This window comes from Gracilinanus agilis, chromosome 4, assembly GCF_016433145.1.
Source record: "Gracilinanus agilis isolate LMUSP501 chromosome 4, AgileGrace, whole genome shotgun sequence".
Classification (NCBI taxonomy): Eukaryota; Metazoa; Chordata; class Mammalia; order Didelphimorphia; family Didelphidae; genus Gracilinanus; species Gracilinanus agilis.
In genome coordinates, this window is record NC_058133.1 from 219021535 (window position 1) to 219038117 (window position 16583).

At 32.8% G+C, this 16583-nt stretch overlaps 1 protein-coding gene across 1 annotated transcript in view; it reads left to right on the plus strand.

Moving 5' to 3' along the window:
* ABCA5 (ATP binding cassette subfamily A member 5) overlaps positions 1-14578 on the plus strand; it is a 172899-nt gene extending 158321 nt beyond the window's left edge. Inside the window, exons 32-39 of the mRNA XM_044672184.1 lie at positions 4787-4965; positions 5333-5408; positions 5528-5622; positions 6572-6691; positions 9730-9879; positions 12858-12937; positions 13488-13543; positions 14471-14578. Coding sequence (XP_044528119.1) covers positions 4787-4965; positions 5333-5408; positions 5528-5622; positions 6572-6691; positions 9730-9879; positions 12858-12937; positions 13488-13543; positions 14471-14578 — 864 coding nt within the window. The remainder of the gene's footprint in view (positions 1-4786; positions 4966-5332; positions 5409-5527; positions 5623-6571; positions 6692-9729; positions 9880-12857; positions 12938-13487; positions 13544-14470) is intronic.
* The last annotated feature ends 2005 nt before the right edge of the window (positions 14579-16583 follow it).

The following is a 16583-nucleotide window of genomic DNA, read 5'->3' on the forward strand; positions in this document are numbered from 1 at the left end:
CTGGCACCCTACTCTCACCTGTGGATCTGAGAAGCTGTAGCATGTTTAGTGGCCACACTAGTAATTTATTTCAGCAGACATCATTTCACACCTGTGTCCTTTTTATACCTCTAGCTACCCTAATAATAATAAAGTTCTTAGGAGTTTCATTTATTATCTTCCCATACAGGAATGTAATTTACACTTTAACTTGTATTCCCTTATGATTTCTTATTCATGTTTTTCCTTTATATTCTTCTATTGAGTCTTGTATTTGAAAGTCAGATTTTTTGTTTAGCTTGGGTCTTTTCATCTGGAATGCTTGAAAGTCCTCTATTTTATTAAATATACATTTTTTCCTTTGAAGAATTATATTATATTCATTTTGTGGAATAGATTATTCTTGGTTGTAATCTCAGCTTCTTTATCTTATGGAATATCTTGTTTCCAGCCCTCTAATCTTTTTTTTAAAACCCTTACCTTCCGTCTTGGAGTCAATACTATGTATTGGCTCCAAGGCAGAAGAGTGGTAAGGGTAGGCAATGAGGGTCAAGTGACTTTCCCAGGGTCATACAGCTGGGAAGTGTCTGAGGCCAGATTTGAACCTAGGACCTCCCATCTCTAGGCCTGGCTCTCAATCCACTGAGCTACCCAGCTGCCCCCCAGCCCTCTAATCTTTTAATGTGGAAGGTGCTAAATTTTTTGTGATCCTGACTATGGATTCATGATATTTGAATCATATCTTTCTGGTTACTTGTAATATTTTTTCCTAATTTTGGAATTTGGCTATAATATTCCTGGGACTTTCATTTTGGCATTTCATTCAAGAGTAATCTGTGTGTTCTATAAATTCCTCTTTAACTTTAAAATTTTAAAGTATTGGGGCAGTTTTCCTTAATAATTTCTTGAAACATGATATCTAGGCTTTTAAAAAATCATTTCTTGGGTATTTCTCCTCAAATCTATTTTCAAAGTCAATTTTTTTACAATGGAATATTTCACATTTCATCTTTTTTTCATTTTTTGGATTTTGTTTTATTGTTTCTGAATGGCAGCATTAGTTTCTGTTTGTACAATTCTGATTTTTAAAGAATCATTTTCTTCCCTGATCTTTTGTAACTTTTTCCATTTGGCTAAATATGCTTCTTAATAATTCTACTTTTTTATGGTGAGAGTTGGGTGACTTAGTGGTTTGAGAGTCAGGTTTAGAGATGGGAAGTCCTAGGTTCAAATCTGGCCTCAGATAGTTCTCAGTTGTGTGACCCTGGGCAAGTCACTTAACCCCCATTGCCTAGCCCTTACTGCTCTCCTGCCTTGGAACCAATACAAGATATTGATCCTAAGATGGAACTTAAGGATTTAAAATTTAAAAAAAATAAAGAATTTTTTAGTAATTTCTTGTGCCTCATATACCAATCATTTGACTCTCTTTTCCTAATTTGTTTCTATCATTCTCATTTCTTTTCCCAACTTTTCCTCTACTCTTATTTTATTTTAAAAATCTATTTCAAGTCCCTCCAGAAATTCTTTATGGACTATTATAATTTTTGGGAGTTTCTTGATATGTTTGAGATTGTAAATTGATGTATAGAGAGAATAAGATGACCCTTCTCCCTTATAACAGTTGCCCAGGCATGATCCTTTGAGGTCTAAGATGTATATCCCTTCAGGACCACCTGGGGTTAATTGATATATTGATTTAAGCTCTTTAGCTAGGATAACTCCTTGTATTCTGACTGCGATTTCTCCCTTCCCAAAACAAGTTTGATACTGCTTTAGGAAAGTACTTTAAACTTTATATTAACAAGAAGGATAGGGGTAAACAGGACTGTGGTATAGGAGACCCTACTCTACTGGTTGCTAATGAAATCTCAACTACTGGCAGATGAAGAATCAATGTAGCTTCCCTCTGGTTCAGCCTGGCCAGGACTAAACCAGAGTAGGTAAACTCTTGGGATATTTGACTTCTTCTTCACTAGACCTTCAGCCTTACAGTTTAGTTATTTCCACCCTTTTCCACCCTCTTCTTCGTCTCCTGCCCACTTCCCGGATCCCTCCCGGGCCCTGGGAAACCTAGATATTTAGATGATGTAATTCCTAATATCTAGGGGCAGTAGACACCAAGGTGGTGGTCAGGTACAAGTTGGCACAGTATCTCAAGTACAGGAAGAGTTTTCAGAGAGAGATGTTTACACCTCTCACTCCAAGACCAGGATCCACCAAACTCCAGCCTCAGCACAGGTCCAAGACCCAGAACCCTTTCAGGATTCTTAACTGCCCCTCCTCCTGCCTCTCACATGACTCTCTGGGAACTATAAATATTAAAAATGATAAAGGCTGGTATAAATATATATATTAGTATTTTAATTAAAGCCATGCTGATAGATAAAATCATTAGACCACGCGCTTGTAAGCATTCAAACCTGCCGCCTCCAGAAGCGCCTACTCGCCCAAGAGCCTACTGGCAAAAGAGACCACTCCCTCCTAACCCAGGAGATTTAAGCTCTTCCTGCGTCAACGTAGACCTCCCCATGCCCCAAAGACCCGGAAACGGAAACAGCTGGACCACAGGAAATGTAGTTTTGATACATTTCCCATGTCCATAGAAATATATACACTTCTAGATGGCTTTCCCCAATTTTCACTTTTACAGAACATTCCATCCAACTGACTTATTTGTCAATCAAAAGTGATCTTTAAGCTCCCAGAGGTTCAATATAACAGGACCTATAGCCAGTTTACATTTTGCTTTGAGGCTTTTCATATAGTGACTTTGACATGATTGTCTTCTTTTGGGTTTTGTTTTTGTTTTTATTTTCCTCATCACATAGTGACTTGTTATGATGAGGTTCTTTTTTGTTATTGCTTGTTCATTTTTCTGGCCTATTTTTTATCTTTTAACTTTATGTTAAAGTTGGGCTACTCCTAAATGGAAGGAACATTGTTTTAAGCTTGATGCCTTTCTTTCTGCTGTTTTCAGAGCTCTCTCTAGGTGTCTATAATTTTTGTTGTTTCCAAGGTGGTATGATTTGAGGAGAGATATGGTCACTGCTCTCTTGGCCTGTGCTCATCTTTACCCAAGGAAGGAACTTGTTTTCCTATTGCCATCAGCAATAGCATTCCTCTTGCCTCTGGGATTTTGACTAGGTCTCCTCCTTTCCTTCAGTTGCTAGTGTTCCCCACTGCCTTGGAATTGAGACCAGATCCCTTATTTCTTCATGAAATACCACAAACACTTCTTTCTGCCCTAGAACGGTGCCCTTGGCCCCTATTCCTCTGTTGACTCAAGTGCTATCCTTTTGGCCCTGGGATTGTGACCCGCATCTGTATGTGAGTAGTATAATAGGGTCTTGCACCCAGAGCCAGCAAAGGGCCCCCTGCAGTCATCCAACCAATTTTGACTCCTCACCTCTACCCCATTATCAGTGGGTTGAGAGCTTTCAAGACTCCTGCTACCTCCAGTGCAGCTTTCTCCAAATGAACTGCCTGTCCTTCACTCCCATGGCCCATCCCCACCCTGAAGAAACAGACTTTTCTTGTCTATATCCTAAATTGTCTTGGACAGGAAAATTGTTTCACTTGACTTTTTGTTGGGTTTACTGCTCCAGAATGCTATTTGAATTGTTATTTAGAAGAGAATTTAGGACAGCTCACCTGAATGTTTCTCTGTTCTGCCATCTTGGCTCCACCTCTCCCATCAGAGGTGCTTAATAAACATTAGTTTGATTTTACTGACTGGGACTAGAGGATGAGGACATTGGAAATGGTGGCAAGAAATGAAGGCATTAGAGACAGTGGTAAGAGAAGAGGTATTTTCAGGAAAAAGCCAGATTTTCATGAACCAGAAGATTTAATGCAGTAAATTAAATCAATTTGACATTCAGTGTCTAAAATGTGCAAAGGCTCTGGGTGAGGAGAAATAAAACAAACAAAAAATAGTCCCTACCATCTAGCACCATTTTTTTCCTAGAAAAAAGATTAAGGGGGGAATATATTTAAGTTAAAGTAGGAGGTGGTTTATTTATTTTTAAACAATGTAAAGAGTTCCAGTAGGGAAGCTTAAAAAAGGAGGGTAAAGGAAAGATAGAAACCAATTTGGGGTGGTGTACAAATAGATCTTAATCACATCATGTAAGAATATAAGGAAAACTGGCAGTTAAAGGCATCTTTGTCTAATCAGAAGATTCTTCTACATGACAGGAATTAGTGAAACTGGAGTTAGAAATTTACTGACTGAGGTCAATATTCATTACCCATTGTGAACAGATTTTAGAATAAATTGGCCCCAGTTCAAACATTGATGTGAAGGTGCCTTTGCTTATATTATCTCCCTTGTATAGACTTACAAATTCATTGCATTGATGGGGACAGGAGGACCAAGGTTTTGAAATACTGGAAATTTATTGAAATGATGGAAGTTTCGTGCATTAAACCCCCTAAGTTGGTTGCAGTGTGGAAAAAAAGACTGATTAAAGTTTTATGGAGGTAAAAAGGTTCTAAGATTAAAAAGAAGCTTCTGCTGATGACTGTTCAGAATCATCTTGTGTCATCATTGCTGACCTTTTCTATATGACCTTTTCTATATTGTATGTTCTATATGTACATAGTACATAGTCATTTTATAGTCTTTAGCCAAAAGCAGTATAATTCTGATTTGATTTTACCCAGATGACCATCAAGGATTCAATTAAATGATAATCTTACTTCATAAACTAAAATAATAGTACTTAATGCATTAACTAAACTAAACTAAAATAATAGTACTTAATGCACTAACACTTATTAAAATGAATTTACTTTTAAATAGGTACTTCTAGGAGATTATTCCTCAGAACCGAGTGCCAAAGATGACGATTCCATTAAGTATATAGGCTATTGTCCTCAAACAAATCCACTTTGGCCAGATATTACATTGCAGGAGCACTTTGAAATATACGGGGCTATAAAAGGAATGCATAAAAGTGACGTAAAAGAAGTCATAAAAAGGTAACAATTTTCTTTGCAGTCTCTTTTTTCCACTTATATACTTATATAACAGACATTTCCATAGTATAATAGCTGCTTTGAAAAATAATTTATTTATGGATTTTATTTAGAAAGTATTAATAACTTTAAAAAAGACATTCTATACTTCTGTTTATTATGAATTTCTTTATATGTTAAAGATTATCATCATTTTATTATGAACCCATATTCTTAGAAGAATGAGAAATTGAGATGTTTGTGTTCTTATATGTAGATAATTGCCATCAGTGAATTTTCTTCCTAAAATAACTAGCATTTATATGACTGATAAATTTGTGTATGGATACTTATATTTAAAAATATACTACATTTTGTTGACCATTTTCAGAATCACAAGTGCACTTGATTTAAGAGAACATCTCCAGAAAACTACAAAGAAATTACCAGCTGGGATAAAGCGAAAGGTATTATTACCAGAAAATGAATATTTGTATATTTTATTGGATAGTACTTGACAGCATTGTGATGGAATCTCATATGAATAAAACCTTTCACTTAATTACATTTATTTCTTTGTTTCTAGTTGTGTTTTGCCCTGAGCATGCTTGGAACTCCCCAGATTACATTGTTAGATGAACCATCTACAGGTATGGATCCTAAAGCCAAGCAGCATATGTGGTGAGTATATATAAGATGCTGAAACTGTAATTTGGTTTATTAAATCAAAAAGTTCTATTGAATACAATATGACATTTGTTTGTCACTTTTTCTTAAAATATGAGTTAATTTTTATATCAACCATAAAATTAATATAGATATAATTATAAAAAATAGGTTATATAGTTGCAAAATATTTTGTAACTCATTTTTTCTAAACATTTATCATTTTTATAATGTACATTTTCATATGTAAATTACATGTGTATGAAATAGTTCTTACTTCCTCAATTTGTATAAAAGTAGTAGTCTCTCAGGAAATTTGGAATTTTAAATAGTAAAGTAGCCCTCTTGTCCCTATTCTGTTATATGTAAAATGAGATGTGTGGAAGAGATAATCTCACATTTATGTGAATAATAATAATAACTAGCATTTTTATAGCAACTGTAAGGTTTGTAAAACACTTAAAAATATTATTTTACTCTCACAACATCTCTTGGAAGGAGATATTATTACACTCATTTTACAGATGAAGACTCTAAGGCAGACAGAAATTAAGTGACTTTCACAGGGTCACATAGCTAGTAAATGCCTAATGCCAGATTGGAATTCAGGTCTTCCCATCTTTGGGTCTGACATTTTATTCAATATGCTGCCTACCTGCCTTTTAAACTTAGTTTTAATATTTGTCAACTTAAAAATAAATGTTATTATAAAATTAACATTTCAACCTAGATATAATAAAAACATGTCCATTTTCCTCTTTTTAAAACTTTGGAATAAAAATGAAAGAACATAATTGAAAGTGCATGGTATAAAATAGTGATTATAAAATTTAACAAATTGTTACAAGTCAAAAATTTAACTCAGACTTAAAAAATTTAGGTAATTGTAGTAAGACTTGTTGTATCTGTAGTAAAACATAGAGATATAAAATAACAAATAATCCTTATTTTGGATTTCTTATAGGAGAGCAATCCGAGCTGCATTTAAAAACAAAAGGAGAGCAGCCATCTTGACTACACATTATATGGAAGAAGCAGAAGCTGTTTGTGATCGAGTAGCTATTTTGGTATCTGGACAGTTAAGGTAGGAGCCAGTAGTCATTATAATATTTTGATTATATCCTAAGTTCAAAGACATGTAATTAATATACTGCTGGTATATATTAAGGTTTTTTTCTATGCTCTTTAACCTAAGAGGAAGAGAACATAATTTAGGTCAAAATATAGGTAACTATCTCATTAAAATGGTTTTTTAAATTTTATTTTATCTTTCCCCTATTACATATAAAAACAATTTCCAACATTTAAAAAAGAATTTTTTTATTCTCAAATTCTCTCCCTTTTTCTTCCCCGCAACCTCAAGATGATAAGTAATCTGTTATTTATATATGCAAGAATGTAAAACATTTTTCTATAGTAATTCTTTTGTGGAAGGAAACTTGAACCAAAAAAATTAAGAATGAAAGTGAAAAAAGTTTTCTTTGGTCGATTCAGACTCTTATCAGTTCTTTATCTGGAAGCAGATGTCATTTTTTATCAAGAGTCCTTTGGGATTGTTTTGAATTTTTGTACTGCTGAGATTAGTTAATTATTCACAGTTGTTAATCATGTTCATGTTACTGCTGTCTTTGTATAGATGGGTTCTGCTTACTTTACTCTCATGTAAGTTCATGTAAGTCTTTCCAGTTTTTTCTGAACTGCTCTTGCTAGTAATTTGTTAAAGCCCAGTAGTGTTTTTATTACAAATTTAAACACTAACTTACTGAACTGTTTCCCAATTGATGGGTATCACCTCACTTTCCAATTTTTTGCCCCACAAAAAAAGCTTATTTAAATAGCTTTATACATATATGTCCAGGCCCTCTTATCTTATTATGTAGAAGCTGCTAAATCTTTTGTTACTCTGCTTTTGGCTCCATGATATTTGAATTGTTTCTTTTTTAGTTGCTTGCCATATTTTCCCATATTTTCTCCTTGTCTTGGGAATTCTATAATTTGGCTGTAATATTCCTGGGAGTTAACATTTTGGGATCTCTTTCAGGAGGCGATTGGTAGATTCTTTCAAATTCTGGTTCTAGAATATCAGGGCAATTTTTCTTGATAATTGCTTGAAAATGATGTCTAAGCTCTTTTTTTTATCATGACTTTCATGTAATACAGTAATTCTTAGATTGTCTCTCCTAAATTTATTTTCTGGGTCAGTTTTTTTACTAATAATTATATTTAACATTTTCTTCTATTTTTTTCATTCTTTTGACTTTGATTTTTTCTTAATGTCTAATCAAGTCATTAGTTTCCACTTGCAAAATTCTAATTTTCAAGGCATGATTTTTTTTGTAATAGAACAATCTTTTAAAATCAAAACCCAAAATCATATGCCCTAATTAATAAGCAATAAATCATAAATTTTCTTCTGCATTTCTTCTCCAATCTTTCTTTCTCTAGATGTGGATAGCATTCTTTCTCATAAGTCCCTTGGGATTGTCCTAAATCATTGCATTACTACTAGTAGTAAAGTCAATTACATTTGATCATCCCACAGGGTTTAAGTTACTGTGTAGAATGTTCTCCTGCTCATCTCATTCTGCATCAGTTCATATAGATCTTTCCAATTCTTTTAAAAATCAAGCAGTTCATAATTTCTTATGGCACAATAATATTCCATCACCATCACATACCACAATTCGTTTAGTCATTCCCCAATCAAGAAAAAACCCTTTTTTTTCCAATTTTTTGCCACCACAAAAAGCTCAGCTATAAATATTTTTGTACAAACAGTTCCATCCCTATTTTTGTATTTCTTTGGGATACAAACCTAGTAGTGATAGCACTAGAGCCAAGGGCTTGCACTCTTTTAAAGTTCCTTGGACATAATTCCAAATTACTTTCCAGAATGGTTGGATCAATTCTCAACTCTACCAGCAATGCATTAGTGTTCAAATTTAAGAAATGATTTTCTTGAGTGAGCTTTTGTACCTCCTTTCCATTTGGTCACTTCTACTTTTTAAAGAGTCTGTTTCCTCAGTGAATTTTGCATTTTAAGAAGTTCTTCTCTTCAGTGCATTTTTGTATATCTTTTCCCATTTGACATATTCTGTTTTTTAAGCTATGAATTCCTTCAGTGATTTTTGTGCCTCCTTTATCAAGATGTTGGCTTTGTTCCTCATGATTTTCCTGTATCAGTCTCATTTCTTTTCCTAATTTTCTTCTGCCTCTTTTATTTAATTGTTAAAATCCTTTTTAAGCTTCTTCATTAATTTTTTTGGACTTGAAAGCAATTCATATTTTTGGAGGCTTTGGATACAGTAGTATTGACTTATTGTCTTTTTCTGAGTTGTGTTTTACTCTTCCCTGTCAGAAAAATAACTTTCTATGCTGGTTTTGTTGATTACTCATTTTCCAGCCTTTTTCTTTTAATTTAAAAAAAAACTGTTGAGTTAAAAAAAAAATTTACCCTTCCTGCCCTATGCTGTAGTCTGTGAGTAATCAAAAGAACTCTCTTCTGCTTTGGAACTATGACCAGCTCCACTGTGGCTGCAAGTGCTTGAGTATGCTGGTGCTTTTCCTCACCCTGAGACCATGACTCAGAGGTATGACCTGGATCTATCTGTGTATGGGTGATGGGACAAGTCTTGCACCAAAAGCCATCAATGGGGCCCCTGTAATCGTCAGGATACCTTTATCACCTGTGGCTGAGAACTCTGGAAATATTTGCCTCTGATTCAGCTGCCCAAAGGCCTATTGCTGTGGTGGGACTTGTCTTTATGTACTAATTTGCATTCCATTTCCACCCAGGTGCAAAAGATATTTTGTACCAGCCTTCTAAGTTGTTTTGATCTTTTGTGGGTAATGCTGCACTAGAATTCTTTTTGAGGAATTATATCATAGTTTTTTGGAGGGTAATTTGGTAGAGATCTGGTGAATCTGTGTTCCTTCCCCGCTATCTTGTTGTTCTCCCATTTAGAACTGACTTATGCATACATTAAATGTGGTTTATAAATTTTTGAGCATGGTATTGCATAAATTTTTAATAGTTTTGGGTTTTAATATGATACTATCCATTGATACATTTTGTATTTAAGTGACTTAGGATTCTTTTTTTCATTTCTCAAACTGTTGCAGATGTATTGGCACTGTTCAGCACCTGAAGAGTAAATTTGGCAGTGGCTACTTTTTGGAAATTAAATTGAAGGACTGGATGGAAAATCTGCATGTGGAACAGCTTCAAAGACAAATTCACTATATTTTCCCAAATGCAATTCGCCAGGAAAGGTAAAGATTGAAAAAATTCAGTAGTATTTCTTAATATTACAATTATAGATAATCTGTTCATATAAAAGGATTTGACACTTCTTCATTTATTGGAGAATATACACCTAATTAAAATATCAAAGATGATCCTATGCTTTAATAATACAATCTTACTTTTGGTTCTGCTATTGACTTGATCATTGTCATATTCTGATTTATAAGTTCTTTAAGAAAAAAAGACTTTTTGTTCAATCAGAACATTAAAAAAGTGGAGTATTGTGCTTCAGAACATTTTACATGTTGAGAAAAATTCTTACCCTGAAGCTTCATTGTGGTATGGATTATGAGTTCTTAAAGAATATGCCGTGGTATGTACATAAGCTCAAAATCAGTGTAGTTTTGGACCTTCTTTCTGAAAACCAAACTAGGCAATTGGAAGAACTAAACTACATCTGTATTGATATTCTCCTGAAAATTTAATTAGAAGATTAAAAAAAAGGAGTCACTTCCCTTTCTAATCCTTCTAACCTATTTCCATTTAGCCCCTAAGGTAATTTTATAAATCATAGTTCATATTAAACTTCAGTGGCTTCCTTATCTCCTGGATCAAATGTAAACTCCTCTATTTGACATTAAAAGCTTTTCATAACCTGACCCCTTCCTAGATTTCTAGTTCATTTAGTAACATTACTCCATGTACTCTCTAGTTCAACTACACTGACCTACTTATTCCTCACATATTTACCATACTTTTTATCTCCATATCTTTTCCCTGGCTATCCCTCATACATGAAATTATTTATTTCGTTGCCTTTACCTTTAATTTTACTGGTTTCTTTCAAGATATACCATTTTAAAATCTCAAATTCTGCAAGAGGCCTTTTGCTGTTCCCCTGCCAGCTGCATCTTTAGCACATAAAAGTGATTGACACATAATATGCTTAATGCTTGTTTTGACTGACTGACTAGAAGACTTGGAGAGGTGAATTTGGGCAAGGTGATTTCTTAATATATTTATAGGCAGTAATAAACATCATTTAATGGGACATTTGGTTATCTCATCTTGTAGTGTTCATAATATTAATAATAATAAGCAAAAGAGGCTGTCATGAAATTGATTGTTAATGTGTCAATAGTTGGTTCAACTAGTGACGAAATAGAGAAATATCATGAGGATTTTGACAATAAACTCCAGTCTAGTCATTGTATACTTTGATATTCAGTGGCTTCAGTGAAAAGGTGGGTACATATGAGGATTGCAAAAGACACATTGGAAAATATGGCTCAGGTTTGAGAAACAAAGAATACTGGAAAGCAGTGCCTGTCACAAGCAGAGGAATTAAGTATTTTAACATATAGGAAAGAACTTATTACTTATATGGGAATTTTATTTGAATATCCTTTCTGTAGTCAAAACAATGAGAAAAGATTCAAAATAAGTGTCAGATGACAAGAAAGGTTAAAAGTTAAAAGGCTCTTTAATAGCAACAGCTTTAACCTTATTCCAAAAGAGCTTTTTGTTTAAAAACACAAAAAGACAAATATATTAACCTTAATCATCACTATCTCCTGCAAAACTTTAAATGGTAAGGCTAAAAGAACACAAAAATTACCTCAGCCAGCATATGCTTGATGATCATACAAAAGAATATGGCAGCTAAAGGCAACATTGGGATAGAATATAAACCCATTTGTAAAATTCTGTGGAAGAGGAAAATGGAAGATTATACTTAGCAAGAAAATGAAGTTAAAACAACTTTCAATGAAACTTACTATGTGACCCAAAAGAGCCTTATCATTTCAGAAATAGATAAAACCTTACAAATAGATACTTAATAAATACTGAGTTGATTTATTGAGTAGAGCAATAAGAAGCTTTCTTCCAGCCTTCTTCCAGCAAGTAATCTTTCATGTGTATATCATTCCAGATTTTTTAAAATTAAATTTTATTTTTGCAATGAATAAAACTTCCACCTCCTTCCATTGTGCGGGTGAGGGGGGAACTTCTTGTAACAAATATAAATAGTCAAGTAAATAAAATTCTCTCATTAGCCATGGAAGTCTCAATCTATTATTTATCAGAAGGTGGGTGGCTTATTTCACCCCACTTTATCTCAAATTCTAGTTATCATGTTGATTGGACTTCTTAAGATTTTTTAATGTTACTGTATAAATTGTTTTCCTTTTCTAATCACTTCACTCTGCATCAGTTCATATAAGTCAATGGTTCCCAAACGTTTTTGGCCTACTGCCCCCTTTCCAGAAAAAATATTACTTAGCCCCCTGGAAATTAATTTAAAAAAATTTAATAGCAATTAATAGGAAAGATAAATGCACCTGTGGCCATCACTGCCCCCCTGGATAGCTGCAGCACCCACCAGGGGGTGGTAGCACCCACTTTGGGAATCACTGATAAAAGTTTTTCTGGGGGGGGAAAAACCCTTCAACCCCTTCATCATTCTTAATAGTATTCTATTACATTCATATACTATAATTTGTTCAATTTTTTACCAATTGATGTACATTCTGTTCAGTTTCCATTTCTTTGCCATCACAAAAAATGATTTGCTCTATAAATATTTTTGTACATATGGGTTCTTTTTTTAAAAATCCCTTTAATGTATAGATTTAGTAGTTGTACCTTTGGGTCAAAATGTACCCACGTTTTTGGGAATAGGCTCAGTATACATATATATTTTGAGTAGTTTATCTTTAGATTATTTATGAAAGAATATGGAGAAAAATTAAACAGGACCAGAAGATACAAGAATGCTTTTGATATGTGCTGATAAAATGAATACCTATTTCAATGAAATCATAGTTTCATTTATGTATTAGAATAAATTTTAAATTTTATTCGTACACATGCTAAAAACTGATTTTTTAAAAAAATCCTTCAGTATGCAGGAATGGATAATTCATTATTTTTATTATTTGATATGATATAGAGATTATCACTTTAAATCTTTTGGTAATTTAGACTTCATTATATTTTTCAGTTTTTCTTCTATTATGGCTTATAAAATTCCTAAAGAAGATGTAAGATCTCTTGCACAGTCTTTTTCTGCTCTGGAAGAAGGTAATGAGATTCTAAAGCATTTACAAAGATAGTCCCTAATTTTATAAATTTGATATATTCCAAAATATTATAATTCTGTTGTTTGGAACTTATAATCTAAAACACTATAGCTAACAGTCATATTTAGATTGTTCTTGCCCATAGTAGTTTATAGCAGATCATTCAGGATTCTAGCACTCAGTAATCCTGTACCTCCCTGAAGACTTGCTGGGCTTTCAAATATGCTTGATAAGTTAACCCACTGGCCCTTTTACCATTCTACTCTAATTCATGGAAAGAATTGATTGAAGGAATCTGAGTTTGAAATATTCTGATGTAGTAGTTAACAATGACTTTGGGCCAGACAGCTATCACTTGGCTCAGCTACAGTAAAAGTCATGGTATGATATGGTCTTAATATATTTATTAATTTAGAATGCACAAAGTTTATATTGATGGAACCTAAATGGCTTAATTTTCATAAAATTGAATTAGTTTTGGTTAATATGTGCCCCTTTTATTGTTTGAAAATATTGATGAGTAAACTATTCTTTTCATGTCATTTTAATAGCTAAACATACTTTTCATATTGAGGAATACAGCTTTTCTCAAGCAACATTGGAACAGGTATAGTAAAAAGTCAAATATTTTATTCATATTTCATTCATTTTATTTGATTGGAACAATATTGTAAACCGTACAGAAATAGTGATTATACAAATCTATGTTATAAAGACTTCAGTGAAAGGACCTGTAGATCAGGAAACAAGTATCAGAAGGTACAGCAGAAAGAAATTCCTGGGCTACTGTTCCTAGTACTGGCCCATTCCATTGCTATTGCACACCTTATATTTTAGGAAGGAGGAAAAGAGAATCATCTTTGTAAGATCACTATGTGGTAAAGTAGTGCAACTTAAGGAGTTATTTCTGGAAAGCTTTCCCTTATTTAATTTTTTTTTCCTTATGTGGTAAGTATCCTTGGCAACATCTTGCATCACCGTTGGCTATGCTGTAAGCTGCTTGATGTCATGAATGTAGGAGAACAGTTTGGGAATGATGAATCTCTTACAGAGACAACTTCATCCTATAGGACTATTCTGTCAGAGTACCCATATCAGAGGTCATAGGTCTCTGGCTGGTTTGATTGTAGGATTCATTTTTCTAACTGATTTCAACATCATTGAAATATTTACATAGAAATTGTATTAAAATGTTAAATCTTTTACTAGCATTGGATTTAAAAATCATGTTTGGCTATTCCTTAGTTATATTATTTTACAAACTCTATCTCTATAATATAATTCATTACCTCTGATGACAGTGCTGTGTGCATGTGCTAATTGGATTCAACAAAATAATTTGTTAAAGATGTGGCACAAAATTATTCTCTGCTTAACTGACAGAGGCTTCTCTTTTATCTTTCTATTGCTAGTGTCAAGAAATATATTTTAATATTTAGAATCAAAACATAGAACCAAACTTTAATAATTTGAGTGATTTCTTTTGTCTTCTTTTATACAACATGTATTGGACTTTATTTCTTCTCCCACTTAGGTTTTTGTAGAACTCACTAAAGAACAGGAGGAAGAAGATAACAGTTGTGGAACTTTAAACAGCACACTTTGGTGGGAAAGAACCCAGGAAGACAGAGTTGTATTTTGAACTCTTACCTTTCAAATCCTCTAAGAGGATTTTTTTCCTTCCACTTCATTATTTTTATATTGTTTTTAAGATCAATCTTTGTGACATGTCCTGTGAAACATGAAAAAACATTTGGGTCATAGGAAATGGTCATATCATCACATTTCTAGAATTCTCTAATTGAAGTGCTATATTTCTATGTTTTGGTTTTCTTGTGTGTAACTAATTATATTTTAGTGTTACTATATAAAGGATGTTTCATTCTGACCTATATTTTGAGAGAAGCATTTACTTGTCATTTTTCTGTATTTTTGCAAATAGTGTTTCTCTCTTTACATTTGCACTGATAGTGGAAGATAGCATTTTTGTTTTGACAATTTTTCTTTGTTTAATTTTTCATTTACTTTTGGGGAAAAATCCACCTCCAACTTGATCAGAAAATAAGCTATTATGTTATAGGTAAATTTCAGAAGCCGTTTAAGCTAACAAATAGGATAGAGACTTAAAATATACCACAGACTCTTTTCTATCCTTCAGTTTTTAAAATTAAGCTCTCACAAAAAACTCTATTTGCAGACCTTAAAGAAGCAGCAGTAGAAAAGATGTCTGAAATAGAAATTCATATGAAAAAATATGTCCACTAGATAGTAACCAGTGTGAATGGCTTTAGTTCAAGTCTTGTTAGGTACTTTAGGAGAATATCCACTGTATTTTCAATCTAATTTGATTGATTTCTATTGAAGTATATTTTACATTTTGCAATAATAACATTTCTTGGTCATTATTTATTAATTCTATTTATTATTGATTTCGCTGATACCTTGTTTTTTTGCTGCATAGATGCCTATAATGGAGAAACCTGCTAGATTAAAATAATTCATTTTTCCCTTACTAAAAGGATATGTTCTACTTTGCTTAGTAGAGAAGGGTATATATTTGCTTCTTAATGACCTGGAAGGAAATGGAGTAGGCTTTTGCATATTTGCTAGTATTTTGACTTCAGACAGTACATACTTGTGTTTTAGGAATTTTAACCATCATTGGTTTGTTTTATTATAGAGACAAGCCAAGAACAGAAGTTACTATCTATGTTAGAGAACAGATCAGAATTTCATCATTTTCTAGAGCTGTAATGTATGACAACACTGATTTAAGTTATAATTTAGTATAATTATTTCATGTAATAAAATTTCAGACATGGTATACAAATATCAAGAATATCATCTTCCCATTAGCTACTTAAACCTCATTAATTTAAGCTAAACACTGCCTAGGTCCACTTAATGATTGTAGATAGTATTGACAGGCAATATATGGTACTAATACACAATATATGTGGCTTACGATATAAGAACAGATGCACAAAAACAACTTGAAAACAGACATGGTAGGGTGAATATTTACATAATAAAGAGTTATTTACTTTAAAATAAGTCATTTCAGGTTTCTTTAAACAGCAAGTTTGTTAATGCATTTAAAATTATTTCATTTAAGTAAATTAGACTTACATCACACTTTTAAGGGATATCTATTGTGTAATTCTAATGAAAGCCCTATTGAATAGACAGAAATATGTAAATGAATATAATGTACTTTTTAAAATTCCAATATCAATCACATTTTTTATTTTCCCAACTGATCTGGCTTGGTGAAAGTTAACTTCAGTGATTTTACTGTTCATTTTAATTATTTCTGCCACAACCAGGTATCTTTATACTTAAGTAATATTTAAAAAATAATGATTATGCGTTTTACCTTTCCTCAGTGAAGAACCACAGCCTTGGATTTTTATTTTCTCCAGATAGTTTCCTTTTATGATTGCTAAAATTATTTATCATTTTAACAGACTTCCCAAAATACTATGGAATATATTTCTGTTTTATTCATTTGAGACTTGACTCTTGCTTTGTTCTTTTTATTTTTTGACTTAGGCATCACTCATTTCTATACCAGCAGCATGAACTTCAGTAATACATTTGCCAGTTGAGAGACAGGCTTAAAAGGAAATGTCTTGCTTTTCTAGATA